The following is a 26,455-nucleotide window of genomic DNA, read 5'->3' on the forward strand; positions in this document are numbered from 1 at the left end:
CTAGCCAAGAAGGATGCCCACGGTAGGAGCAGAGGGCTCTGTCCCGTCCTTGGCGTCACTTCCTTTGCCGGGGCCTCTGGCTCTCTGGCCGTGACTCCTGCCTCGACAAAGCCCACGTGCCACCTGCTGGTGCCCGCCCCGTCCCATCCCCAACTCCCAGCCCCAACCGAAGGCCCTGAGCTCAGGCTGAGCCCAACCACCTCCCGAGGACTTCGCAGTAAGGAAACGGCAGCAGGTGGGGGTGCAGTCCCTGTTCCCAGCTCCGTCACTTGTGTGGCCTCTGGGTGGCTGTCATGCTGGCCCCTGGCACGTGTGGGACCTCACCAGGGAAGGAGAGAGCTGCAGCGGGGCCCCGTCCCAGCGGGAAGAGGAGGCTTCTGGACCGGCCCGGGCCAGCCAGGGCCTCTTGGCTGCCCCAGCTGTAGCCCCGTCTTGGTCCTGTCACCCTGGCCACAACTATTAAAGTGCCATTTCCTGTCTGGACCGCAGTGGGTGTGTCTGCCTGGGCCCCCTCCCGCGCCCCGGTGGTGTCCATCCCAGGAAAGGCCGAGCCTTTGCTGCCCAGAATAGCTTTATAAGGGGCTCCCGTCACAGGTGTGCGTCGTAGTAATACTCTGCCATGTCTGGCCCGTCCCGCTTGCGCTGCTGGGCCTGGGAGAGCAGGGGTCGAGGCCCTCGTGGCCAGGGGTGCTTGGGTCGAATCCCATAGTCTGAGAAGAGAAGAGGGCGTGCGTGGTAGGAGGACTCCACTGAAGTCCCCCCAACCCCCCGCCCCGGAACAGAGCCCTTCGGGATGAGAGGACCTAGAGGAGGGACCCGGGTGCCCCTCCCCTAGGGCATGTGTCCCGCATGGGGGGGGGGGGGGGAGGGGCGGGGCAGGGCAGGGCTGAAAGATACTACCATCCACCAGGCCGGAAAATGGCTGCGAGAGTTCTAGAGGGCCTGAAAGTTCTTCAGGAACAGATCGCTGAGGCCTGTGGGAGATGTTGGGGTGCTCAGCCCTGGCCCTAAAGGCCACTACCACCTCCCCTGTCAAGGCCCAGGGTAGGGGACAGGGTGAGCCTCGACGCCCAGCATAATGGCACCAGCCTGTCCTCAGGGGAGGGGAGAGGGAGGCAGCATGGCAGAGCCACCCACCTTCCAGGCCCCCCGGCCCTGTGGACCCCTGACCCTTTGACCCCGGGAGATACCTCGGTGGCTGGGGGCCGAGGAGTGCGGCTGCCAAGACGAGGTCCAGGAGGAAGAGGCTCAGCCCGGCCCTCGGGTACAGAGCCCCCAGCATGGCGAGAACCATCTCCTCAGGTCCCTGACCCTGGCTTCTGCCTGCCCCTCCCCCAGCAGGACGGAACCACTGCCAACTCCCAGGGCCACCTCACAAAGGGGATTAGTTCCAGGGCTCGGTGTCACTGCCCAAGAGTTCAGGGCACAAACCTTTGGAGTCTGATCTCGGTTCAAACCCCAGCCTTGCCTCTTGCTAGGTGGACATGTCACAATTGCGGGCCTCTGTTTCCTCACCTGTGAGGTGAGGTACCTACGTATGTGCCCAACGTGTGGCACACGGGGAGGTCACACAGAGCCCCGGCCGTCCCCACCTGCTCTCCCTCAGTGATGCCAGGACTGTCCTGCCAGCCAGAGCGGGCCGCTCGACCTGCTCAGAGATGCCACTGGCAGTGAGCCCGCTCCGAGGGACCTCCCCACTGTTCCCCAAAGCTTCCAGCGCCGTGGCCCCAGGGCTCCACGGGTCCTGCCACCGCTCCCGAGGCCGGGCAGGGAGGGTCCAAGTTTGGTGGCAAAGCCTGCCACCTGCACCCCGGAGCGGAAGCTTGCCAAGGGTAGGAACTGGTTTTGTTCACTGCAGGACCCCCAACCACCACCGGCGGACGTTCAATAAATATGTGTTGAATGAACCAATGCAGCGTGACAGCATGCAGACAGGCTCTTCTCGGGCTGAGAGCCCGCCGTGGGGCCCTTTCTTTGACTCCCGCTCAGCCCCGTTAGTGCCACGCAGACCCGGCTCACTTCGCAATCTCAGAGACTTTAAACACGAGACCCCCGGCCCCACTCCAGACCCGTGGAATCAGACCCCGAGGGCCGAGTGGGGCTCTGCACTTTGGAAACCCGGCCGCTTCTAAGACGGCGACCTACTGGGAGTCCAGCCCCACCCCGGTAACTGCCAAGGTGCCCAAGGCCCAGAGAGGGACGGCCTGGGCTCCTGGTCCTCAGTGCCCCGAGGCTGACAAGCCCTGGTGTCTCAGTCCAGACTGTCCTCGTGTGCTGAGCCCACACACTAAGCTCCCCGTGGTCATCTCCCTTTCTGCATCTTGCACACAACGGTCCCTCACAAACCTGTGCCGGGACCCTCCGTCCTCACCACAGTTCGCCACCGCTGGGAACCACGGGTTCTGGACACTGCCCAACTCAGTCCCTCATCGCGCACACTCCTTGCCTCTGAGATGCCAGTCTTCCCCTCTATCCACAACGGGTCCCAAGGCATGCCTGGGTTCCACTTACACCCTGCCATCGCCCTGCCACGACCTTAGTCCGGCCCCATTCTGCCGCCAGGGTCACCGTGCTCCCCCTCCAGCACGGTCTGCCACCAGCACCCCTGCACCAGGCCACTGGGTCTGTTCGGGGTTTCTTTAATGTTTCTTTTTTGGGGCTCCTGGGTGGCTCAAGTCAGCGAAGCGTCCGACTTCGGCCCAGTTCACCATCTCACGGTTCGTGAGTTCGAGCCCCGTGTCGGTCTCTCTGCTGTCAGCGCGGGGCCTGCTTCAGACTCTGTACCCCTCTCTCTGCCCCTCCCCTATGGGTCCTCTCTCTCCAAATACGTAAACTTAAAAAAAAAAAAAAAGTTTATTTTTGAGAGAGAGCGGGGTGGGGGGTGGCAACGGGGGGTCGGAAGTGGGCCCACACTGACAGTAGTGAGCCTGATGCGGGGCTTGACTCCCAAACCGCAAGATCATGACCAGAGCCGAAGTTGGTCGCTCAACCGAGCCACCCAGGTGCCCCCCGGGATGAGGTTCAGAGTGCCCCCCCCCCCCCACCTTCCGGAGGCAGGTCCGAGCTTCTCACCCGGCCTGCGATGGCTTGCTGGATTTGGCTCTGCCTTTCCCCTCCCGCTCATCCCTTCTGCTCCCGCCCTCCCATCCCTTCCACCCCAGCAGCGGCTCACACGGCTGTGACTGTTGTGACTGTGACATGTTACCGCTTTGAAAGCCTGCTTGAAGGGAGGCCTCCTCGACCGGTGCGCTCTCCGCAGGTGCCAGTCTAGGCAGCAAGCATCCCCCACTCGCCCACCTCCGACCTAGCTCTCACGACCTAGACTTGCACGTCCACACGCCCACCTATCCTGGCACGCCGCATGCACTTACACGTGTCTCTGCCGGTCCTTGAGAGCCGGCCGACAAGGAGACCTGTATTTACTCCCTGCGGAATGCACAGCACCAGGCCCAGGGCCGCTACAGGGCAAGTGCCCGGCCACAGTCGTTCTACGCAACACGAGGTCGAGGGCCTCAAGCTGTGACTACCTGAAGACTGGTCCCTTCGCTTTCCGGCCCAGGACCCGGGTGTGCCTTTCCCAGAAGGATCTGGGGGGGGGGGAGGGGGGAGCAGAGGCAGGCTGGCCCCTCCTACAGTGGCTCCCCCCAGGGTGTCAGAGGAGGTGAGGCAGGGCGGACACCTGTGCAGATGGAACCTTCAGAACTTAAAGGGCCGTTCATCTGGCTAGAAAGCGGCAGGAGGGTATGGTCCGTTCACAGGGCAAAGGGGACGGGAGCGGAGGCTGAGGCTGGCGACAGAACACACACAAAGACCAGGCTTCAGTCGCTCAGTCTGGGTCCCTGCACCCTCTCCAGCAGCGAGTGTGGGCCTGGGAAACTCGGCCCGGAGGGAGCTGGCAGGGAGAGTGTGAGGAGACCCCAGCTCACACCCCCTGAACCCGAACCCAGCTTTCCCCCAGAGCCTCTCAGGCTCCCAGCATCAGCCCCAGTGCCGGCTGGCGGCTGACCTACTTGGCCTATGGGAGAAGCCCGCTGCCGCCAACCGGGGGTTCAGGGCTTGAGGTACCCCTCTGCGGCAAGCCGGGCCCACCACTTGTCAGGCTCCAGCACAGAGGCTGACAGGCGGCCACCGCCAAGGGCAGCGGGAGCAAGACGGTCCTGCAGGGAAGGGACACACAGAGGCTCTGGCCAGAAGACACGTGGGCCGATGTCATCCACCGCCCAGGTTCAGCCTTGTTTGTTGTCAACACGGACCGGTGACAGGGAAGCGGAGTTGACTTCTGCAGCTGCCAGCAAGCGGCTCCCTATACGCGATGGGGCTAAACCCCAGCTTTCTGTGGCCGGAGGAGAGCGGGGCCCAGTCCCAGCAGAGGCTTCTCGGCCCGGTGACGAGGTACGGGCTGCAGCGGCTCCATCACCGAAGAGGGAAGGGTTGAGAGGATGTTAGGGGGGTGCCCTGGTGGCCGGGCGGTGGGCCGGGCCTGGCCACATGGGAGTGCCAGGTGCCCTGGGCAGTGGGCATGAAGAGGCCACATGCTCGGACACCGCCGGAGTCAGTTTTATTATAGCAGAGGGGCCCCGGGGGACTGAAGGGCCGAGGCACCCCCTGCCCCCAGCAGCAGGGCGCGCCACCCCGCCCCTCCCTGCACCTGCTCCCGGGGTGTGTCAGCCCCAACTGTAGAAATAAATTTTCTGCCAGGTGGGCAAGTAATCCATGAGCGGCCCTGCAATGAGAGAGAGTTCGGGGCTGAGAGCCAGACTCCAGCCTGACTCTGCTCTACCTGAGGCCTGTCTCGGCCACTGCTGCCCCAATACAGCTGCCCACAGCTGCCCAGCCAGGAGCCCAACTGACTCTCCCACCTGTCAGCCCATAAGGAGGCAGCATCGCGGTGATCCCCGTCCCCCTTAACAAAGATTCTCAGGCTCAGAGAAGCCATATGGCTTGTCCAGCTATGGATGGCGACAGCCTGTCTGCTGAGGTACGAGCTCCAGTCTAGTGGGCTTCAGCCTGGCCATAGAATCCCCACTCAGAGAAGCCAGTGTCACATCGCTCCAGGATGCTGAGGCAGGACTAAGGCTGACAGCCCAATGTGGCCTGACGCTCCTCCCACGACAGGACGCCCTCTTCCAGCCACCCCTGAGGCTCTACAGGCCAGCCTGGCTCACGCCCAGGAGCTGTCACCCACCCAATCCGACCTCTGGGCTCTCTCTCCTGTCAAGAATCAGATTGCAAGGAGATAAAGAGAAAACAGTCAGGGATGCGGGGCCACTCACAAGATCTGTGATACCCAGTCATCACCATCCCACCATCCCACACTTACTCGCGACCAGGCCAACGCCCGGGACATGGTCTGTCAGTAGCTGGAGAAGGAAGTGGATCCTTGCCCTGCAAAGAGAAGATAAGGCGCAGGCTGAGGAGGGGGTCTGGGTGCCTGCAGACCCCGATACAAAAGGATGAGAGCTCTGGGCCACAGGCCTGGGCCGTCCACAGCTCAGCTGCGGACGGGTGGCATATTCCCAGCACCCCACAGACACCGCCTCCCACCCCTCTCTCTCCCTCGTCTTGCCCTTCCTTCTCCTGAGCCCACAAACACTCATGGAGCCCCAAGCAGGGACAGAGATGGCTCAGAGGGAAGGACAGTCCCACCCTGCCTTCGAGAAGCCCCCAGTAAGCCAGAAGAGCTGAGCCACACTGAAACCTCACAGGCCCACGCTGAGAGTGACCAGGCCCCAACGGGGCATGCAGTCTGAGGGGGGCACACTCAGAGGAAGGGACAAGGGCCGAAGCCCTATTTTTTAAGAGACAGGGCTTCCCCACAGGAGAACCTGGGGTGAGGCGATGGTGTTGGGGATGATAATAAGAAATGATAAGGGGCGCCTGGGTGGCTCAGTCGGTTAAACGTCCGACTTCGGCTCAGGTCATGATCTCGCGGTTTGTGAGTTCGAGCCCCGCATCGGGCTCTGTGCTGACAGCTCGAAGCCTGGAGCCTGCTTTGGATTCTGTGTCTCCCTCTCTCTCTGCCCCTCCCCTGCTTGCGTTCTGCCTCTCTCTCCTTCAAGAATAAATAAACACTTAAAAAAAAAAAAAGAAAGAAAAGAAAAAGAAGTGATAAGATTCCCGGCACTCACTAAGTGCTTACTATATACCGGGCATAAGTTTCTAGACCTTTCTCAGTCTGGGCCACTGCTGTGAGGGTGCGAGGCTGGTCTGGTCTCTGCAGGAATGCACGCCACACTAGAGGCACGCAGCCTGGGGAGCCCCCTCTGCCGTCACTGTTGCCCCAAAATGCCTCGGTTCCTGGGGGGCTATGCTTTCTCTGCAAAGTGCAGACCATCTGGGAGCGGGGGAGGGGGAGGGGGGAGGTCACACGGTCCACGTAAGTCTCTGGAATATTTCTCTAGAGCAAGGAATACGACTTGGCTTTAGAACCTCGTGAGCTTCCAAACTTATCTGAAAACAGCAATTGCCAGGCCAAGCTATTTTCGCCAAGGTGGTATTAAGTTTGGCCCAAACCTGCTTCCTGTTGCCTCAAAAACACACCAAGCCAAACCAGAGCCGGAGGTTGTGGGGCCATAATGTTAAATGTAATTCTAGTTACTATTTCAGTCTTCCTTGTTAAGATGTAGACAGAGGGGGTCTGGGGAGCCTCCGGTCCGTCTCATGGCCCCAGTCGTTGTACAGGGGCCTCGGATCTCAGTGTGACCTGGGGCAGTCGCCTGGCAGGCCCTGGGGAGCGTGGCCCCAAGCCACCCCCTACTTGCTGCCAGGGAGCCCTGTGTCCAGCTGAGGACGCTCACAGGTGACGGCACAGAGGCTGGGCGAGGTAGGGGCAGGCTAAGAGACAGCATGGAGGTGGCACCCGGATCTGCCACTGGCCAGCTGGGCAGCTCTGTTTAAGGTGCCCGGCTTCTTTGAATCTCAAAGGCTTCTTCTGACAAGTGGGGATCCAAACTACTCAACCATCGCGCCCACACCCGCCACCATCCCAGTGGCCCTGCCCTTGGCGTGCTAACACCCCTTAACTCCTGCACGCTTGGGCTGATGGCTCTGAGGCAGGGCTGGGCTGGCCGGCATCTGATGAGGAAGTGGCCGCACCCAGGACGGCACACAGCGGGTGCTCGCTCTGGATGGAGGATGGAGGGAGGAGGGGAGAAGACGTGCTCGGGGGTTGGGACACCAGTGCCCTGCTGCCCTCCCCTCCACGCGGCCGAGGGTGGGCCTTGCCACTTGCGGTGGCCGGTCCTCACTCGGAGAAGCGGTCATAGAACGGGGAGCGCAGCAGGTAGTAGAGCAGCAAGATGGTCCGGCGCCGCAGCTCCAGCCGCTCCCTCCGGGTCAGGCCCTTCCTGTCACTCAGGAGGCTCAGGCTGGGGGTAGGAGGGGACACGGTCAGGGGCAGCAAGAGAAGCAGACGGCTCGGGTGAGGACAGGCCTGCCGCCCAGAGCCCGGCAGAGGGAGCGGGGCCCCCAGGAGGGCCCAGGCTCACCTGGTCACATCCACGACACCAGACAGGAGCCAGGGCGTCCACGACCGCTGACCCCACAGGCCCAGGCTGAGCACTGACGGCCAAGGTGTCAAGGACGTCTCCAGCGCGTGGCCCGCCCGCCCACTCCCCATCCAGCCCACCCCGCAGCGCCGGCCAGCCCCGTGCTAAGGATACGGTGCAGCAGGGGCCGGGCGATATACAAGGACTCTGCGATGGTCTCTTGCAGCCCCAGAGGGGTGGGGGGGACACTCAGCTCCTCGTGCTGCCGCTGCTGTCGTCCCTCCCGCTGCTGGGGGGCTCCCCAGTGCCTCGAGTGCAGGGACGGAGCTAGAACACAGGGGGGGCAGATGAGCAGTCAGGCCCAGGCTGACCTGAGCACTGAGGTTCCCAGTCCAGCTACATCCTACACTTACTGTTCTGGAGGGTTCGTACCACTCGGTTTGACCGCTTCCCAACGTATGACTGCTCCTGGCTGCCGGGGCTCGGGTCACAATCTAGCACGGACAGACAGAAGGCCGTACTGTCAGAGGGACGTGTTTCCAGGAGGGCATGCAAAGAATAGGTGCACAGTGAAGGCTCGCGGGCTAAGGGGAGAACGGATGAGCGCAGATAAGCGTGTACTAAGGTCGTGGCTGAGGCAAGGACACCGTAGCCAGGCACTGCGGCTCAACATTCTCCCTGGCCTGGGGGAAAGGTCAGCATCACCCGTGGCAGGCGAGCCAGCCAAGAACCCAGGCTTCCCAGGGACTAAAGCGGCCCAACCACAATTGTGGGGACCGCAGCACCAGAACGACCATGTCTTCTCAGTCCGTGGCTTTCAGTAGGACCACAAGGAGAAGCAAAGAGCTGTCCCCACTCAAGGCCAGGAGAGTCAGGCCTGGAGGCCAACCGGTGAGGAGTCCAAAGCCCTGAAGGGACAGATCTGCAAGGTACCCTGCCTCATGAAGCTGTGCCTGTTGATAGATAGAACGAGGCCCAAAGACATGGTTGGCAGGACCTCTGTCTCCTACTCAAGCCGTCCCCTGTTCCTGCTGCCCACCAAAAAGAAGGAGGACTCTGGCGCCAGAAGCCCTGAGTTCAAGTTCTGATTCTGCCCCTAGCCTAACCTTTCTTCTTTTCCTCTGTACAATACAGGGTGACGAGAGCAAACTGAGCTGATAGGGACAGATGTGCTCCATAAACAGACAACACTCGGGGTGCCTGGGTGGCTCAGTTCGTTGGGCGACTGACTTCGGCTCAGGTCACGATCTCGCAGTTTGTGAGTTCGAGCCCCGCGTCGGGCTCTGTGCTAACGGCTCAGAGCCTGGAGCCTCCTTGGGATTCTGTGTCTCCCCCTCTCTCTACCCCTCCCCTGCTCATGCTCTGATGCTCTGTGTCTGTCTCTCAATAATAAACAAACGTTAAAAAAATTTCGTTTTAAACAGACAACACTCCACTCATGCTGGCCGGTTCTAAACCCACAAATTAATCCCGTGTCCCAGGCCACTCCAGAGCATGGAAGCACCTTACCCGGGGAATGTGCCTGGGTCTCCCTGTCCAGCGGAATGATGGGGGGTGAGGTCTGGAGGCCAGCCTTGAACCAGATCAGCAGGAACATCCGTAGGACAGCCCTAGGTTGGGAGTATGGCAGGGCTGCGGGGGAGGTGGCTAGCCGGCAGGGGGTCAGGGGTGCTCTGCTGAACCCCATACGCACCGCTGGCCTGAGATGCCCCCACCCAGGCCCTGCCCTCCTCAGTCCCGACATACTTGGCCAGCTGGATGAGGGCAATGACGAGCCAACGGCCCACTTCACCCCACACCTTGGCGGCCCCCATCTCCATGAACACCTCCACGCACTCGAGCACACTCAGCCACGTCAGCAGCTTCTGCTGGGTCAGCGACTGCAGGAACCCCAGGCCAAGAGGTCAGGGAGGGGCCCCAATCCCAGGCCCTCCCCCTAGAGGATTCCTCTGACAGGAGATACGGATTTTCCCCTAAGGCTGCACACGTAGGCCTGCGTTCTCCACGGGAGACAGGCTACCCTATGTCTCTGGAACTCAGAGAGGGGGACGCTAACAGCTCGACCCTGTGCCTTACCAGACGGCTTAAAGCTCATACTCTGAGACCAAAACACCTGCCACCCACGCGGGCTGGTTGTTACCACTTTACTCCCAAATCCCGACGCTTCCCGCCCTCGGCTCCTGACAGAATCCTCACCACAGGCAACTTTTTCCGCAGCTCCTTCCGCAGGATCCCGTCATTGAGCAGCACAAGCAGGTTAGAGGCGGAATACACTGAGGGGTAGAGCGCAGCCTTGAGGGGCTGGTGTGGCAGCCTCCAGGCCCTCCCCTTCTCTCCAGAGCCGCAGGGCTCACCTGTCACCTGCTGGGCTCCACCAACCACACACTCTGTGGAAACCAACCTGCCTCCCCACCCACCTCCTCAGAGCTCCACACTCCCCAGTATGACCTCGTGGGGGTGGTTGGCACAAGAAAGGATAGTTTGATCTCGTGACAAACCCTGCTGGACAGCACTGGTCATCCAGCCGCCCAGAACTGCCCATCGCTCTCAGCAGCCACGGATGTGTGGTCTCACCTCCTGGCCTTAGTTCTCTGCAGCCCGTCCCTGAAAGTCTGCTCCACCTCTACCGTTCACTACCTCCAGTGCTCCCTGGGCAAACACTACTGAGGCAGTTACAGCCTGGGGATCCTAGAATGTGGGAAATCCAGGTTTGAATCCTGGTTCTGGGATCATCAGTAGCCGTTCCCTAACCTCACTGCCTTTCTGTTCCCTTAACTGGACACTGAGAGCGGTAGCGGTACCCACCTCATAAGACTATAGGGGAGGGATTAACTGGGCAAAGGCAGGAAAAGTGCTTGGGCCAGCCGCCTGACCAGTCAAGGTCCCCAGATTTGTCTCTCGACTATGGGGACATGGAGGGCCCAAGACGGTGAACGCTGGACCTCTGTCCGATTCAGTCACAGCACAGGACGATGTAATGGAAAACCTACGGGTGGTCACCTCTCTCGGAAGCCCCGCCGCCCCCCACCCTCCCCAGAGCCCCGCTCACCCAGCTCTGACAGCTCATGCGAATCCGCGAAGCGACCTGGGGAGAAGGCACAGGAGGCGACGGTAAGGGTTTGACTCAGCCTGCGGCTTCGGGCCCTGGACGTCCCCTCCCTATGCCCTATGGGAACCTGAAAGGAACTTCTCGAGCACAGCGACCACCACCCTGACTCCGAAGGGACGGGGCTAGTGGGGTCAGAGCCTCGAAGGGATCGGGCATAGATAGGTCAGGGTGGCACCTGCCAGCAGGTAACTGAGGCCCCGCACTGCCGTCTCCAGCTGGGCCGTGGCGGCCGGGTGGCGAGTCACGTACTCCTGGTAGCGGAGGCTCAGAAGCCGCAGTTTCTCCATCCTGCCCTCGGAACCGACAGACTCACGCACCGACAGTACGACTGGCTGCAGCGCCCTGCTTCCTGCGCCCTCCTTCCTGCTTCCGGTCCTAGGCCCGCCTCTTGGTTGCTTAACTTCCGCGGGCCCGAAGGATGTTGACGTGAAGGGCCATTGGGACTACCCTTCACCCCATTTCTTAAATCACCTCCCACTAGAATAGCGCTTAGCAACGGAGGGCCTAAACCTGCCCTCCCTGATCCTTCAGGTCATTGGTTAACATATCTCCGCCCCCGACCCACCCAACAAGTTGGGGCCCGGTTCTTCCGCCTTCCGGGTGGGCTGCCCTCGCGCCTGCGCAGTTAGCAGTTCCAGGAAGGCTCCCGCGGTAGTCTTAGCAGTTCATTCTAGAGAATGGACCAGGACCCTGGAGTCTTTCCAATAGAACGCCGAGAGGCTCGAGCTGGAGGACCGGATTTTAAAGGGCTGGGAGGTAGCTCGCAAAAGGAACTTCCATCAGACTTGGGAGGCGCGGGGAGAGTCTTGGCAGGTGCGCGTTTGACCAGTTGCCTCGTCTGCCGTCCTCCCCGAGGTAGTGCGGGGGAAACTGAGGCAAGGAAGAGTACAGCCTTCCACGCAGTCTGGATTCCCTGGTCAGCCACTGTTAGTGCTGGGCTTCGGCCACAGCTCCCGCATCGACTGTGCGGACCTTCACTCCCATCTTCGCAGAGAAAACTGTTTCGGACTTCTGCTATTGGCTCGGGGTGACCTGATCGAGTGTTTCCCTTTTCTGGATCTCGAGTTTCCCCATCTGTAAAATGGTTTAAGGAAAGACTTGGTCCTTGAACTCGGGCGCAATCTCAGAGCTCTTTTCGGCCCTCGGATGCACCTCCCGGTCCTCAGCTGCTCCCCAAGGGATGGGGGAGACTCCTGGGAATCTCCTCCCAAATGGGGCAGCCTCCCAGAAAGGGGCTGTGATGGGAGAGGGGCGGCCAGAGGTTGATGCTCTGGGGAGGCCGCCACTAATTGGCTGTGGGGAAGGGGGCGGGGCATGGGTGGGGTCGCGCTGCTGAGCCCTTGGGGACCTGGCCAGTCCTTTTACCCTGAGAGTAGTAATACAGTGTTTTACCCAATTCCCTCTGCCGGTTATTATCTGCAGGCGAGGAAAGGATCTACTTAAGAATGCCGAGTCACATTTGAATCTTGGTCTAGTCTGACCACAGAATCTAGGCGGTTTAAGCAACACACCTCACTTGCCCTCCTTTCGCTACCCCCTCCCTCCCCCTCCTCCCCAGCTTAGTTTTTTTCTGTATCAAGTGGGGAATCATAGCTGCCCTCCCGACTCATGCCAAGCAACGATGACTCGGGGAGATGTGTCCAGGGGCCTCAGGAGAGGCTAAAGGTCTTGGAGAACGGAGGGGGTCGTGGGCATTCTCAACATTTCTCACCACCTCCTGGGAGCCAGGCTCACTCATACACCACTTCTCCTGGCAACCTGGCCAGCTCGGTATGAGCTCTTTTTCACAGATGGGGAATTAGAGACCCAAGTAGGGAAAAGGACTTTGTCCCAGGTCACGTGGCATGGCATTGGCCAAATGGACCGCCATGTGTGCCTCCCACTGCACTGTCCTCTCCCCTGCTGCCCATAGCCCAGGAAGGGTGGTGCATCGAGACCACTTGGTCTTGACTCAAATTGGCAGCTGGGTTTAAAACTAGGACTCAGGCTACTCAGTATGGGGCTCTTTCTCCCTGCACCCCACCATCTTAATGAACTTGTTCCCCCAACCTCACCAGTGGGCACTCCTCCAGTCTCTCCCTCAGCAGCTGTGGAGAGAGAGTGTGGAGTGTGTGAGGTTCCTTTGATACTCCCAGGGCTGATGGTCCTGTGGTTCTGGGGAGGAACAAAGTGTGGAGAACAGAGCCACTGCCTCCCCCGGACAGAATGAAGGGCACTGGGGCTGGCGCCTGTTTCTCTTCCTTCCCTTCAGGACTGGGAGGGGCGCATGGGCTCAGCCAGTTGCTGCCTGAATTTCCTCTCCAGATCGCTGCCCGATTAGATCCCAGAAACAAAGAGTGGCCGTGAGTGCAGGAGCCACCCAGGACAGCCCCTCCCTGCTGGGTCCCTGCCTGGAATTGGTCACCTGGTTGGGCTGGAAGGGCCTCTGGGCAAGTTGGGCCAGAACCTCCCTCCCTCTAGTCTGCCCTGAGCCACAGGAGAAGAGAGCTAGACTAGTCTAACAAGTACAGAGGAAGACACTGAGGCCCAGAGAGGGGGCCTGACTAGGCTAAGGTCACACAGCAAAGTCTTGGGCAGAGATGGGCCAAACTAGGTCTCAGGCCTAGAAGACCAGTAACCTTTCATATGCCCATACCTGTCTCCCATGCCCCCTGGATGTCCCAGAACAACCTCTTGGAGGCCTGGCAAGCATCTCATCAGACAGGTTTCTCTGAACGGTAAGGTTAAGAGAGGGGTGCGGCCAGCACTGTGAATAGCCACAGTAAGTTCTACAGCCCCAGGTCCCCCACAAGCTCCCTGGACAGGCCCTGACTGTGTGCTCTACCCTCTCCCTCACATTTATACCATCCCCCCACCTCCTGCCGCCCGCCTGCCCTGTGGCTACTGAGGTGTTGGGGAGGGATTTGCCCAACCCCACTCCTGCTCGTGTGGAGGCTCAAAGCTTCAGACGCCAGAATGGCCCCTGCATCCCTGCATCTCCTCCTAATTGCCAGATGTGCAGGGAGCCACCATAAGTCTCCATGGCAACCACCGCCCCTGGCCTCCAAAACTGGACCTTCCTGGAAGACCCTCATCTCTCAGAGAAAGGCCTCTTGGAGGAGGAGACTTGAGGGGTCTCAGCCTGGGCTGCTTTCCACAGCTTCTTTGGGGGTTAGGGTCTCTCAGCCCTCACTTTTTATAGGTGAAGTTGGGCTAAAGGACCCGTGTCACGGAGAGGCCTGGTGCACCCCATCCACTATCCCCATGAGCAGCCTTCTTCCAGGGGGGCGACCGGCTATACACAAGTCAGCAAGGTCAGTTTTATAGGAATAAAATAAACCAAGGGATGTAGAGGAGGAGCCGGCCTTGTGCGAATCTGGCAGAATGCAGGCAGAAGGAATCAAGGGCAAGACCTCAGGCAGGAAACCCTTAGAGAAGAGTAGCAGGAAACTTTGCCTTCGGGGAAGAGCCTGGAAGGGACCTGGGAAAGGGGTGGGAGAGTGTTCTAACAGGTCACTTCAATTCTCAGACGAGAAGAATGCGTGTGTGTCACAGGCTGGGGGTAGGGGTGACTGAGAAGAGGCTTGTCAAACCTCAGCACGGGGCCTGGCGCGCAGAATAAGTGCTCAGTCCACCGTGGTGGTTCAGGGGGCCAGGCTGCGGCCTGCTGTGGGGTGCAAGGGGGGGGCATAATTAGAAATCCAGCCCCAGCCCCGGTTCACAATGCGCGGGTCTAGGCAATGGTGGGGGTTCCTGGCATCGGCGAGGCCCCTTGCCAGCTCCTGGGCAGGCAGGAGTAGACCTGGAGGTGGCTTTGTCTGGGCCGCGCCGCCAGAACTGCGGGGGGGGGGGGGGGGAGGAGGGGGGGGGGGGAGGGTGGAAAGCCCGGGAGCAGGAAGAAAAGCTGGAGCTCCAGGTGCTCCGCGGCTCCCGGGCAGGTCTCCGCCAGCCCGGCCTCTAGTCCCCAGAGCAGGTGTCCCTGACCCTCGAGGCCCCGCATTCCACTTCTTCCTCCTCACCCCCGCCGTCCCTTTGATCCGGGGCCGGGGGTCACGGGCCCCTCCCAACGGTGGGAGGTTAAGGGGAAGAGATGGGGCCCCAGAGCTGGGAAGAGGGGGATGGGCTCAGGGCAGGTAGCGGGGACTAGGCCTTCCTGGGTGGCTGCCCCGGCTCCCTCCAGCCATCCGGCTCGTTCCCAGGGCTGGGGGAGCCGTTGGATGCCGAGGCAGGGGCGGGGCCAGGTCCCCAGGGGTCTCCCCGCCCCTACGGGCTCCGCGGAGCGGAGGTGAAACCTGAACCTAGGTTGGGGGCGGGGCTGGCTCCTGCTCCTCACCGGGCTGGCCTGCGCCTCCACCCCCTTTTCCTCCAGCCGGCTTCTGGAAGGGGAAAGTCTGGGTCCCCGAGCGCCTGGAGCAGGTGAGGTGGCGACTCAGTGCGGGAGGGAGGATCGGGCAGCCGTCGGGCCCCGCCGCCCGAGGCTGATCCTCCTGCCTCCCTCCCGGGTCCGCAGGGACCGCGATGGAGCCCGCAGCCCGGGGTCGCTCCCCGCCCTGAGCGCCCCCGCGGGCGGCCATGCTGCCCCGAGGGCGCCCCCGGGCGCTGGGGGCCGCGGCGCTGCTGCTCCTGCTGCTTCTGATCGGATTTTTCCTGTTCGGCGGGGACCTGGAGTGTAAGCGCGGCGAGCGAGGAGGCGAGCGGGGGAGGGGGGGGCGGGGGGGCCCCGGGATCCTTCCTCTGTCCGCTGACGCCACGTGTCCCTCCAGACGAGAGACCGCGGGGAGCTGCTGCCCTCGACGGAGACCCGCCGGCGGGCCGCGGGGGCCACAACCTCTCGGACTGCGTCCCGCCGCGGCCGCTGCCGCCCAAGTGCGAGGTAGGCGCGCGCGGCCCCTGGCGGCGGGAATCTCCGGGGCTCCGCGCCGCAGCCGGGCCACCCGGGCACCTGTGGGAATCACGACACCTGGCGTGGGCCCAGACACTGACCACCCAGCCGGGGACGACGCGTCCCCGGGCTCCCGCCTCGGTTTCTCCATTTGTGAAATAGACGTGAACTCCTACTCCGCATCCCCCCACCCCATTCTTCCTTAGCTCTTGTTGCCGGGTGGGGCTACACTACCCTAGGCCAGGCCAGGCCAGTCGTGGGCTCTCACCTTCGAGTGGGGGAGGGGCTGCTGCCCACCTCTGCGCCTCCTCCCCAGCTCTTGCACGTGGCCATCGTGTGCGCGGGACATAACTCCAGCCGAGACCTCAACACCCTGGTGAAATCTGTGCTCTTCTACAGGTATAACCAGCTGTCAGGGTGGGGGTGGGGAGGCAGGAGTGGGGGGAACAAAGTCTTGGGCAGGATCTCAGAGCTCCAGTTCCCCCATCTGCGCCACAGGGACAGTGTCCCTTCCTCCCTTGAAGGTGGTTCTAAGAATATCCTAAGCCGGGTATGGACCGGCTCTTTGCAGAAGTTAGTGCTGCCGCTTCTGAGCCCCTCCAGTGGGTCTTGTCCCATGTTCTCCCTTCTCGGGCCTATCAGCTTTCCTCACTTGTCCTTCCCCAAGGAAAAATCCACTGCATTTCCATTTGGTGACTGATGCTGTGGCCAGGAACATTCTGGAGATGCTCTTCCACACGTGGATGGTGCCTGCTGTCGGGGTCAGCTTCTATGACTTGGAAGAGCTCAAGGCAGGAGCCCTGGCCCTTCTGCACTCCTTTCTGGCTGCGCACAGCCCCTTCCTCCCTCCCAGGGCATCGGGGTGAGGGTGTGGGGGAAAGGTCAGAGCTGCCTGGGGACCCCCCCCCCCGCCCCCGTCCCATCACACCTACAGAAGCTCAAATCCCTCACCCCTCCTGGGTGCGTTCTGACACTCACAGGCCCTTCTCTGCCAGGTTCATGCCCTGTCCTTCCCCCCCCTCCGCAGCCCCAGGTCTCCTGGATCCCCAACAAGCACTACTCTGGCCTGTATGGCCTAATGAAGCTAGTGCTGCCCGGTGCCCTGCCCCCTGACCTGGCCCGTGTCATTGTGCTGGACACAGATGTCACCTTCGCCTCTGATATCGCAGAGCTCTGGGCGCTCTTTGCTCACTTTTCTGGTGAGAGGTCTGGGACCCAGCCCCAGCCAGCCCCCCTCCCTGGCCTGTCCAGGCCCCGCTGTGGCCTAGCCCTGAGCCGAGGTCCTGTGGCAGCCTCAGGCAGCTGCCTCGTGCCCTCCCCTCCCAGACAAGCAAGTGATCGGTCTTGTGGAGAACCAGAGCGACTGGTACCTGGGCAACCTCTGGAGGAATCACAGGCCCTGGCCTGCCTTGGGCCGGGGATTTAACACAGGTGGGACAGTGGTGGGGGGAGGCAGGAGGGGTGGCCACTTGTCCTCAGGCCCCAGGGACTGGGCAGGGCACAGAATGCTAGGAACACCCCCCCCCCCCCCCCCCCAGGAAGAATAGTGCTGTGGAAAGAACATTGGGAGAAGAGCCAGAAAACAGTTCCGACCATGGCTGTTTGTGTTGGATGACTTTGGCCAAGCCACTTGGTCCCTCTGGGCCTCAGTTTTCTCATCCATTAAATGGGGATGATTTTATCAGCCCTGGGATCACTGAGCGTGAGAAGATGGCTGTGGAGGTGCTCCGTAAGCTGTGCAGCGCGTCCCCTTTACCCCCAAGAGGAATGATTATTGACCGAGGTGGTCCACGCTATGTCTGAACAGACAGAAAAGACCAATGGGTCAAAAAATAAACATTCAAAAGACGCCTTCATGACCCCTGGAGCCAGGAGCTGGATTAGCCCAGGTGGGCATGACAGCCTTTCCCCTGGGCAGGTGTGATCCTCCTGCGGCTGGACAGGCTCCGGCAGGCCGGCTGGGGGCAGATGTGGACGCTGACCGCCACTCGCGAGCTCCTCACCCTGCCCGCCACCTCACTGGCAGACCAGGTCTGTGGGAGCTTTTGAAAGGGGGGGTGGGTGGGGCAGGCTCTGGGCCGGGACGTGATGGCTGTCTCCGCCCAGGACATCTTCAATGCCGTAATCAAGGAGCACCCGGGCTTGGTGCAGCCCCTGCCCTGCGTCTGGAACGTTCAGCTGTCAGACCACACGCTGGCTGAGCGCTGCTACTCGGAGGCATCTGATCTCAAGGTGAATGGGGTGGGGGCTGAGCGGTGGGCTCCTCTTCCCTGCTCCTAGCCCCGCAACAAAACCCTCTTGGGCTCCAGGTGATCCACTGGAACTCACCAAAGAAGCTGCGTGTGAAGAACAAGCACGTGGAATACTTCCGAAACCTCTACCTGACCTTCCTGGAGTATGACGGGAACCTGCTGCGGAGAGAGCTCTTCGGGTGCCCCAGCCCGCCCCCTCCGGGGACCGAGCAGGTGAGAGGGAGCCGCCTTCCCTTGCCTTGGGGAGGCTCTGCCCCTCTCTGCTCTGGGGGGACCTGGCCTTGCCTGGGGACCTATCCTCCTGCCCCAGCCCCGGTCCTTCTCTCCCCTCAATGTCCCCAGTTGCAGCGGGCCCTGGCACAACTGGACGAGGAAGATGCCTGCTTTGAGTTCCGGCAGCAGCAGCTCACCGTGCACCGGGTGCACATCTCCTTCCTGCCCCATGAGCCGCTGCCTCCCCGGCCCCACGACGTCACCCTGGTGGCCCAGCTCTCCATGGACCGGTGAGAGTGCCAAGGACCGCACCAGGGAGCAAGGCCTGGGAATTTCCAGAAACCTCCTCCAGAGAGGACGGTTTCAGTGGGTGGAGGGGAGAGCTCTCGTTGCCTGGTGCTTGAGGAGTTCCCGGATTTGGAGACACTGGCTGTGGTTAAGAGCTTGGGTTTTGGGGATCGTGTAGGTGCCTGGAAATGCCCTCTGTAGCTGTGGGACCACGGGCAAGTCTTAGTATCTCTGGCCTTTGGTGTTCTTGTTCTGTGAGAAAGGACCCACCTTGTGGGGTAGTTGTGAAGATTAAGACCAGCTTAAAGAGCACTGGGAAGGTGCTTAACAAGTCACTTGAAGGGGGTGTTTGCAGCGGCTGACCTGGGGGGGGGGGCGGTGGTTCCAGCCGTCCTTGGGCTGACCACCCCCCTTGTCCCAGGCTGCAGATGCTGGAAGCCCTGTGCAGACACTGGCCAGGCCCCATGAGCCTGGCCTTGTACCTCACAGATGCAGAGGCCCAGCAGTTCCTGCGTTTCGTCGAGGCCTCGGCAGTGCTCTCCGCCCGGCAGGACGTGGCCTACCACGTGGTGTATCGTGAGGGTCCCCTCTACCCTGTCAACCAGCTTCGTAACGTGGCCTTGGCCCAAGCCCTCACGCCTTACGTCTTCCTCAGCGACATTGACTTTCTGCCTGCTTATTCCCTCTACGACTACCTCAGGTGGGCCTGAGGAGGGAGGGAGAGGGACGGTGTATGGGTGGGTGTGGATGGCGGAGGGGGGGGGTACCCGCAGGACCCCGGGCAAGTATGTCGTCGCCCGGGAGACGTCTGGGCCTCAGTTTCCTCCGTAAGATGGGGTTTGTATTGGGGCAGGGGGGCCACCTCGTTTCTCTGGGCTGCCGTAGGAGAGCGCGGGAGGCTGGGGCCCGCTTCCCATGGCAGCTCCATTTCCGTCCGTCTCCTGCGGGGCGTCTGGGCGAGCCAGCTTTGGGGCCTGCGGCTAAGAAAAGGAAGGGAATCGCTGGGCCCAGAGGCTTCCCTCTTCTCTGTTCATGGGTGCTCCCCCGACAGGGCCTCCATCGAGCAGCTGAAGCTGGACAGTGAGCGCAAAGTGGCCCTGGTGGTGCCGGCATTCGAGACCCTGCACTACCGCTTCAGCTTCCCCAGTTCCAAGGCCGAACTGCTGGCCTTGCTGGACTCGGGCTCTCTCTACACCTTCAGGTGGGAGAGGCCACTGCTCTGCTCGGCTCCGTTCTCCCCCCCCCCACCCCCCCACACCGCTCCCCCTACCCCCTCACCCCCTCACTGAGGTTTCAGCTTGGTTCTCTGCCCTCTCCTGCTCCGCAGGTACCACGAGTGGCCCCGGGGCCACGCGCCCACAGACTATGCCCGCTGGCGAGAGGCTCAGACCCCGTACCGTGTGCAGTGGGCAGCTGACTATGAGCCCTACGTGGTGGTGCCTCGTGACTGTCCCCGCTACGACCCCCGATTTGTGGGGTTCGGCTGGAACAAGGTGGCCCACATCGTGGAGCTGGATGCACAGGTGAGGGCGTGCCTTGCTGCCTCTGGTTTCAATTTGAATGCCTCCAGGCCCAGGGAGCTCACTACGCCTCAGCGCGGCAAGCGCGCCATTAGGCAGTACTGTTAGAAATTCCACCTTTGGGTAGAACTCAAATCGTCTGCCCTTCGACCCTTCCTTTGGCTGTAAGGGGCTATTGAATAAGCCTGGCCCCCCCATCCCCCCAGAGCTGTAATCTTCCCCTCAGCCCAGAATGTCCATCTGCCTCCCACCCCTGCAGGAATATGAGCTCCTGGTGCTGCCCGAGGCCTTCACCATCCACCTGCCACATGCCCCGAGCCTCGACATCTCTCGCTTCCGCTCCAGCCCCGCCTATCGTGACTGCCTCCAGGCCCTGAAGGACGAGTTCCACCAGGACTTGTCCCGTCACTACGGGGCTGCTGCCCTCAAATACCTCACTGCCCTGCAGCAACCCCCAGGCCCCGCCTGACCCCCCCAGGCTGGGCCTGCAGCGGCTCACCCCTGCCCCCCCCCCCCCCCCCCCCCCCCCCCCCCCGCGACCTTGGCTTTCACATGCTCCCTGCAGACACCGGAGCAGCCTTGCCACCCATCCCACCCTCCCTGCTATTTAAATTATTGAAGGTCTCAGTGGAAAGGGCTTCAGTTGGAGCACCTGTGGGGTGGGTCCTGGGGGCCTCCCCGTGCTGCTATGGCTGGGGTCTAGTCTCACTCTGCCCCAGTGGTTTGGGGGCTGGTTCCCCTAGCTTCATCTGTACATCTCTTTTTCGTAATTAAAAGTTTTTAAAGCCCTTTTGCACGTTCCTTCTGGTTTGGGGGCATGAGGGTGTGGGTCAGCCGGGAAGGTGCGGAGTCTCCCTGGAGTCGCAGTGGGGCCCGGACCCTCCCCCGGAGGCCCACCCTCCCCTGCCCCAGACCCAACACCATGAGGCTGAGAGACTTTATTTGGCTTTATTTAGTAAAATGTTAAAATAAATAAATACAAATTGATCAGCTGCTCTGGATCCCCCCCCACCCCCTCAAAACAAAAATGAAACAAACAAAAACAAAAACTTTGAAGCACAAAACTCCAAATACAAGTTCTACCAAGACTGAAATCACAAAGGGTGTGGACAAGAGACAGGATTGGGGGCTGGCTGGCTCTTTTCTGCTCGGAGCTTGCTGACCTCTGGCTGCCCATCCTGTCCTGCCTGACTGCAGCTTACCCTGGGCTGAGGACCCGACGACACAGAGGTGCAGGGGCCAGAGACTGCTGTGGGGGATGGCGGAGTCCTCAGGGAGGAAGGGCTTCTGGGAGGGGGGAGCAAAGTGGAATTTGTGAGCCCTGCCCTTCCTCTACGAGGGCTATTTTTAAGAGTTCCACCCTGGCTCTCTGGAGGGGGCGACCCCCAGCTTCCTCCCCTTCACTGTTGCCAGAGGGCCAGAGGAATCTTCTCAGGGGCCGCCCCCTCCCTTGGAGAGGAGCTGGCACTGAGGACGGCTGTAAGTCAAGGTGAAAATGGGTCTCCTGTTTCCTGCCAAGGGTGCCCAGCTGAGGGGTGGGGGTGAGGCCCACAGTCATTTACGCAGAGCAGAGTTGCCCCCATCCAGCGGAAGCCGTGGAATCTGGAGAACTCAGGGCCTGGAAAACACCTGGGCCCACCGTCCATCCTACTACCCAGAAGAGCCTTTTACCCCTGGGGTAAAAGTCTCCTAAATTAAGCCCTTTGGATAAATAAGAAAGACCACACCCCAAAAGGGAGTGAAGGGAGGAAACCGCATAGAGGTTGGGAGCGAGAGCCCAGAGGGGCTCCACTGGTCCCAAGAGGAAGTATCAGAGATGGCCGGAGGGGCAGCTGTACACACAGACTGGGTGAGCTGGACACAGTCACCCTCCTTTACGGGGAGAGGCCTGGGGGCGGCAGTTAGTTGTGCCCGTTCGTGCTGCCTGTTGAGCCTGAGCCAAGAAGAAGCAGGGACAGGCAGGCCCTGCAGGGCAACCGGGCACTCGGACGGTGCCAGCTGGGGGCTGCGGCCGCCGTGTGGCAGCCCCACACAGGGATGGCCCCACCAGGGGCTGCCCCCAGCCCGGCTGCCCCCAAGGGCCTGATAAGGAAGGGAGAAACAGAACTCTGGATGAGCTCAGCAGAGGCGAGACAAGACCCAGCAGGCCCCATGAAAGAAGAAGGCCCCGCGGGCGGCATTGGCAAGACTGGGAGGTGGGAAATGACAGCAACGTGACCTCACTGCCTCCGGGGTGCAGTGCCCATGCCACCGGACTGGCCAGGGCCAACGGCTCGAGGGCAGCCTCCTCCCAGTCCCAGACCAGCCACTCCCTGGCCCCTGAAGTGATTGCAAAGCCAGCTGGTCTGAGATGTGTCTTGTGAGCAGCTAGACCCGGTCATGGGGAACGAGCGGCAGAGGGAAGGAGAAAGAGGGAAGTGGAGACAGCCCAGGTGAGGCAGTCATGACCGTGTGTCTCAGGTCGTCACAAGCACCCACAGGTCTGGGGGACACAGAGAAGGTCTTCTCTTGGCAGGACAATAAAGGAAAAGGAGATGGGGTGACCGGGGCCTTTTGATGGCAGTAAGTAGAGTTTTGGAATTTGAGTCTAGAATGTGGGTTTGGGGGCAGGGTTGCATTTTGTACTCTACACTGCACTTAGGAAGAATCCATACCCCAACCCCGGACAAGGCGAGAGTGTGAGTACTCACAACAGGCAAAATACTGGTCGATTCCTAGCTCTACCCTCACCCCTGTCCCCCCTGCCACCCCGACAATTCTCAGGCGGCTCCTTTCTGAGCAAAGGCCCCTAGTGATGATCGTTTCTGAACTTCTTTCAAGAAAGGATAGGTATCGTGTGGCCCAGACAAGTCAAATGCGAGAGCTTAAGAGCAGGCGCACAGCCTGCTGCGGGGCTCTGAACCTCCGCCAACTATTCCTCCAACTAGTCCAGGCATCTCCAAAGCTCCCTGACTAGTCGTAGCACCTTGGTTTCTGCAGGAGAAAAGGGAGCTCCTCTGTCCCCCTCAGGCAACTTTGCAGCCAGGGTCGGACTCTGAGGCCTGTGTAGCCACCCTTAACCCCCTAACACTCCTGGGAAGATGAAATGGCCAGTAGGGATGAGGCATATTTGACCTAAGAAGTGTCTCTTTCTCTTGCATTTGCTTTCAGGTTTCTAACTGGGATTTCTGGGCCTAAGTGGGTGAGGGAGAAAGTAACATGGCCTCGTCCGCCCCTCCTAGACCCTGGCCATTATGGAGTAGGGGGCGGGCTTGAGAGAAGAGGTCCCGGGAGGGCTGGGGCACAGAGCGCCTGCCTTCCTTCTGTTGGCCCAGGCATGCGACGGGGCCACGATCTCCGGCGGGAGCACACACGTGACAAATTTACTTCCCACGAGGCAAGATGACAGACATGATCCAAGTCTTTCAGAACCCTGGTTTTCTCAAGGAGACCGGCAGAGCCAAGGCAAGCACAGGGATTCCAGCCACAGGTCACCCAGGAAGCTTGTGAATGTGCAAAGGGCAGTAAACTCCGTCTCCTGTACCTGAAGCCAGCAGGCAGAGAACTCGGCTGGAGATTCAGACCTCTCCAAAGGCAAGACAGACACAAAGGCCACCCTGGGGCTCTTTGTCTCAGAGACACCACACACCCTCAAGACTCCTCGCTCCTTTGTTCATTCTAAGCACCAAGGGCTGATGCAGCCAGCCTGCCCCCTGCACCCTCCCTCGCCAAGGCTAGCAGTCACTGGCCAAGTCCTTCAAAGTTGTCCCCCAGGCACTCACAATGCTGGTGGCTGAAAGACTGAAAGCAGCACCAAAGGAAGGGATCTTATTTAGGCACCAGCCTTTTGCTCTAGCAAAATCCGAGGAGACAAATGGGTAGGGTAGGGCCCTGATACCGTCCACACTCCATTTGAGCTTTGAAAACAGAAGCCCAGACCCCTGCTCCAAGAAGGGAGGACAGTCCTTTCCAAGGAGGGGAGAGTGGTGGGAGGGCTCGTGCTGCCCCTCAAGGCCGCAGCGTCCAGAGGACAGAAGTCATGGAGACTAGCCCACCAGTCTTGAGACACAAACACAGCAAAATGTCATCATGATCAGCAGGTTCTGTGCTAAAAAATTATAACTACACAGCATTTTCTCCAGTTCTGACACCTTTTTAATAGAAATCACTGTTTTTAGGAAACAAATAGCACTTTTGTAATTTTTTTTACAATGTTTCTTACCTTGATCTTAATTTAAGTAACACTAGGAAGACCTCAATATCTTTTATTTTCCTTTTTAATTTAAAAAAAAGTTGTTGTTGTTTTTCCCCAGATACAAAGATTTTTGCCCTTGCATAAAAACAGTGCCCCGAACGATGACACAGGACTCACACGGACTCACTGGACCTCACTGACACTATGATTCCTATTCTACCATGCACGGCCTCGACTACCCTTAATTGACTGTCAGCCTGAAAAACAGCTTTTCTATTCCTTATTTTAGTTTTTGTTACCAAAAAAGTAAAGTAAACAACAAAATAAAACTTTTTCTTAAAGAAAAACAAAAACAAAAACAAAAACTTAAAAAAAGAGGAAAGAAACATCTCCATTCAATTCACACACACCTGGGTCGCGTGCTGCTTCGCTCAGAATCTTCTCTTCTTATAAATATAGAAAAGGGATGGAGCTTGTTTTCAAGTAAAAATCACTGATCCACCTTTTTTCCTTCCTCGACACACACACCCTTCTTCCCTGCCCGGGCAATGGCCAGCCGAGGCCGGGCCTGCTCTGCTCGCTCTTGGAGAGGGAAGGTAACCGGATCATCCACGGGGATGCGCGCCAATTTGCCAAAGCAGGGAAGGAACGCGGGGAGCGGTGGGGGCGCCCACGGAAGGAAGCAGAGTGCGCGGGAGAAGAACCTTGTGGCTGTTCTTGCCGTCCACCTCTCCGTGTACCGTGCCCCTCCCCAGGCGATAGGAAATACTGCTTACTTGATATATTTTTCCCACCCTGGCTCCCTCCCATTCCCTCCCATCCCTCCTCTGGGCACTGGGGTTGGTTAAATCTCGATTTCCTTTTTTTTTTTTTTTTTGGTTTTATAGTAGTGAAAGTTTAGAAACAGGAAAGCCCACACACTCTTTGGACTCGTCTTCTCTACCTAAACAAACGGCTCCGCAAATAAGGGTCTGAAACCTGCTCTCCTCCCTCCGCCCGTCCCTGCTCCCCACCCAACAAAACAGAAACAAACCCATGGTGGCTGTGGAGGCTGCTGCAGGCACACACTGGTGTATAATAGAGAGAGTAAATATATTATTTCACTTGGCATGATGCTGGCAAAGAACCTCCAGCTGGCACTATTTCATGTAACATGGTCCAATCTTTGCATGTACACACAGAACAAGAAGGATCAATTGGCAAACTCTGGTGCCACCTGGCACAAGCATCTTCTCTCTCTCTGGAACCAAAGAACCAAAAGAATTCTGTACTTTCCAGAAGAAATCCGGCTTTGCTTTTCTAGAGTCTTCAGTGTTTTTGCTCTCCTTGCCGCCGGGATCCCGTGGCTTCTCCTCGCGGGGCTCTGTTATTTAGTCTCATCCCCCTGGGTACAGTTCGCTGTGCAGCTCTGGGAGGAGGGGGAGTGGGCCGGCGTGGAGGTGGCGGCAATGGCAGGGGGGGTGCAGTCCGGGCCGTTGGAGACGGCCCCCACAGTGGCCTCAGAGTCTACGGGTTTGGAGAGGTCGATGCCGTGGATGAGGCGGATCAGCTGTTTTACCTTCTCCAGGGAGCTGTGCATCTCCTTCTGCCGGGCCAGGATGGTGTTCTTCATTTCCATGCATTTCTGCAGCAAATGAGAAGGGCAGTGGCGCTGAGCCTCTGTGGCTGTTCCGACAGGCCTGGCAGCCCTCTCCGGGTAAAAGAACCTGCTGGCTTGGGCGCAGCCCCTGCCCCTTGCTCTGCGCTGCACTGGAGGGGCCTCTGCCGCCACGCCACCCGCCACCCACGGGGAGGAGGAGGCCCCACAGGCGGGAGGGAGAGGGCAAGTGAGTGGTTTAAAAGCCAACCAACCCCGCTTGACACTAGGACTTCAAACCCCATGTGAATTGCCGCTCTAAGACTACAAAATAAAAGTCATTTAAAACAACATTCCCAGAGCTGCGCTGAAGCTGGTTTGGGCAGGTTTTGTTTGGTATGCAAATGGGTGCTAATACGTTCAGGACTGGACTGAGCTATCCAGGACAGGGAAGGAACGAGCCAATGGTGGTGTCTGGATCCAATGTGAGGGCCTACTGAGGATCGCCCGGTCAGCAAGGAGTTAGAGGCAGGGCCTGGGGTAGCACGGTGATGTTTGGGAGAATCAGAGACTACAGCCAACAGAAACACTTCGGGTCGGTCACGGACTTGTGGTTTTTTGTCCTTTTGCCCAAGGTCTCCCACAGCTGCTGGCTTCTGTTCTAGGCAGGGAAAGGGATGTGAAAGCTACATGCCATGGGTAGTATGGTGATGAGGGGAAAGCAGCTGAATGGGACAGCTCCACTGTCACCAAGTTCAGGGTACTACCTGGTGTCCGTGAGGGCTGAAGCTACCTCACTCCAACAAGGGGAGGGCGACCTACTCATTGAGAAATAAAACTTGCTTTGGAGGGGCCTCAGAATCTCCGCTGCAAATACACCCCTGGTTCCCACCTGGACAGGCCAGGCTGGGCAATATTTATTTCCAGTACTTGTCTCCAGGATCCTCTCTTCCTCAGGCGGGTCAGCAACACCTG

General features: G+C 59.9%; 4 protein-coding genes across 27 annotated transcripts in view; 1 reads left to right on the forward strand and 3 right to left on the reverse strand.

Annotated features, from left to right (window-relative positions):
* Positions 1–553: 553 nt before the first annotated feature.
* CD1H11orf94 (chromosome D1 C11orf94 homolog) lies at positions 554–1,472 on the reverse strand. Its single transcript, XM_007082103.3, has 3 exons — positions 1,191–1,472; positions 901–974; positions 554–710 (listed from the first exon to the last, which is right to left on the reverse strand). The coding sequence occupies exons 1-3, from the start codon at positions 1,292–1,294 to the stop codon at positions 589–591; spliced, it is 300 nt and encodes a 99-aa protein (XP_007082165.2). The 5' UTR covers positions 1,295–1,472; the 3' UTR covers positions 554–588.
* A 2,119-nt stretch (positions 1,473–3,591) lies between these two features.
* Positions 3,592–11,839, reverse strand: PEX16 (peroxisomal biogenesis factor 16). 2 transcript variants are annotated; one of them, XR_006208502.1, is made up of 12 exons: positions 10,772–11,839; positions 10,537–10,572; positions 9,684–9,760; positions 9,234–9,367; positions 8,997–9,097; positions 7,901–7,981; positions 7,662–7,814; positions 7,488–7,560; positions 7,248–7,367; positions 5,321–5,385; positions 4,011–4,723; positions 3,595–3,787 (listed from the first exon to the last, which is right to left on the reverse strand). XR_006208502.1 is itself a non-coding variant. In XM_042959032.1 (11 exons), the coding sequence occupies exons 1-11, from the start codon at positions 10,881–10,883 to the stop codon at positions 4,665–4,667; spliced, it is 1,011 nt and encodes a 336-aa protein (XP_042814966.1). In that variant the 5' UTR covers positions 10,884–11,839; the 3' UTR covers positions 3,592–4,664. The 2 variants fall into 2 exon arrangements, 1 of the variants encoding a protein (XP_042814966.1); XM_042959032.1 differs by having other exon boundaries at positions 3,592–4,723.
* A 2,620-nt stretch (positions 11,840–14,459) lies between these two features.
* Positions 14,460–20,237, forward strand: LARGE2 (LARGE xylosyl- and glucuronyltransferase 2). 2 transcript variants are annotated; one of them, XM_042958172.1, is made up of 16 exons: positions 14,460–14,548; positions 14,945–14,991; positions 15,086–15,244; positions 15,339–15,448; positions 15,774–15,856; positions 16,125–16,248; positions 16,485–16,656; positions 16,784–16,888; positions 17,376–17,488; positions 17,564–17,689; positions 17,767–17,922; positions 18,052–18,212; positions 18,632–18,910; positions 19,262–19,411; positions 19,538–19,733; positions 19,990–20,237. In XM_042958172.1, exons 3-16 carry the CDS (start codon positions 15,148–15,150, stop codon positions 20,197–20,199), a joined length of 2,082 nt encoding a protein of 693 aa, XP_042814106.1. In that variant the 5' UTR covers positions 14,460–14,548; positions 14,945–14,991; positions 15,086–15,147; the 3' UTR covers positions 20,200–20,237. The 2 variants fall into 2 exon arrangements, with proteins under 2 accessions (XP_042814106.1, XP_042814107.1); XM_042958173.1 differs by having other exon boundaries at positions 16,125–16,218.
* A 422-nt stretch (positions 20,238–20,659) lies between these two features.
* The window catches only part of PHF21A (PHD finger protein 21A), a 194,764-nt gene continuing 188,968 nt past the window's right edge, over positions 20,660–26,455 (reverse strand). For all 22 annotated transcript variants that reach the window (XM_042957605.1, XM_042957617.1, XM_042957614.1 and 19 more), the window contains one exon: positions 20,660–25,528. In XM_042957605.1, coding sequence (XP_042813539.1) covers positions 25,271–25,528 — 258 coding nt within the window. In that variant the 3' untranslated portion in view covers positions 20,660–25,270. The remainder of the gene's footprint in view (positions 25,529–26,455) is intronic.

The sequence above is a fragment of the Panthera tigris genome, chromosome D1, assembly GCF_018350195.1.
Source record: "Panthera tigris isolate Pti1 chromosome D1, P.tigris_Pti1_mat1.1, whole genome shotgun sequence".
Classification (NCBI taxonomy): Eukaryota; Metazoa; Chordata; class Mammalia; order Carnivora; family Felidae; genus Panthera; species Panthera tigris.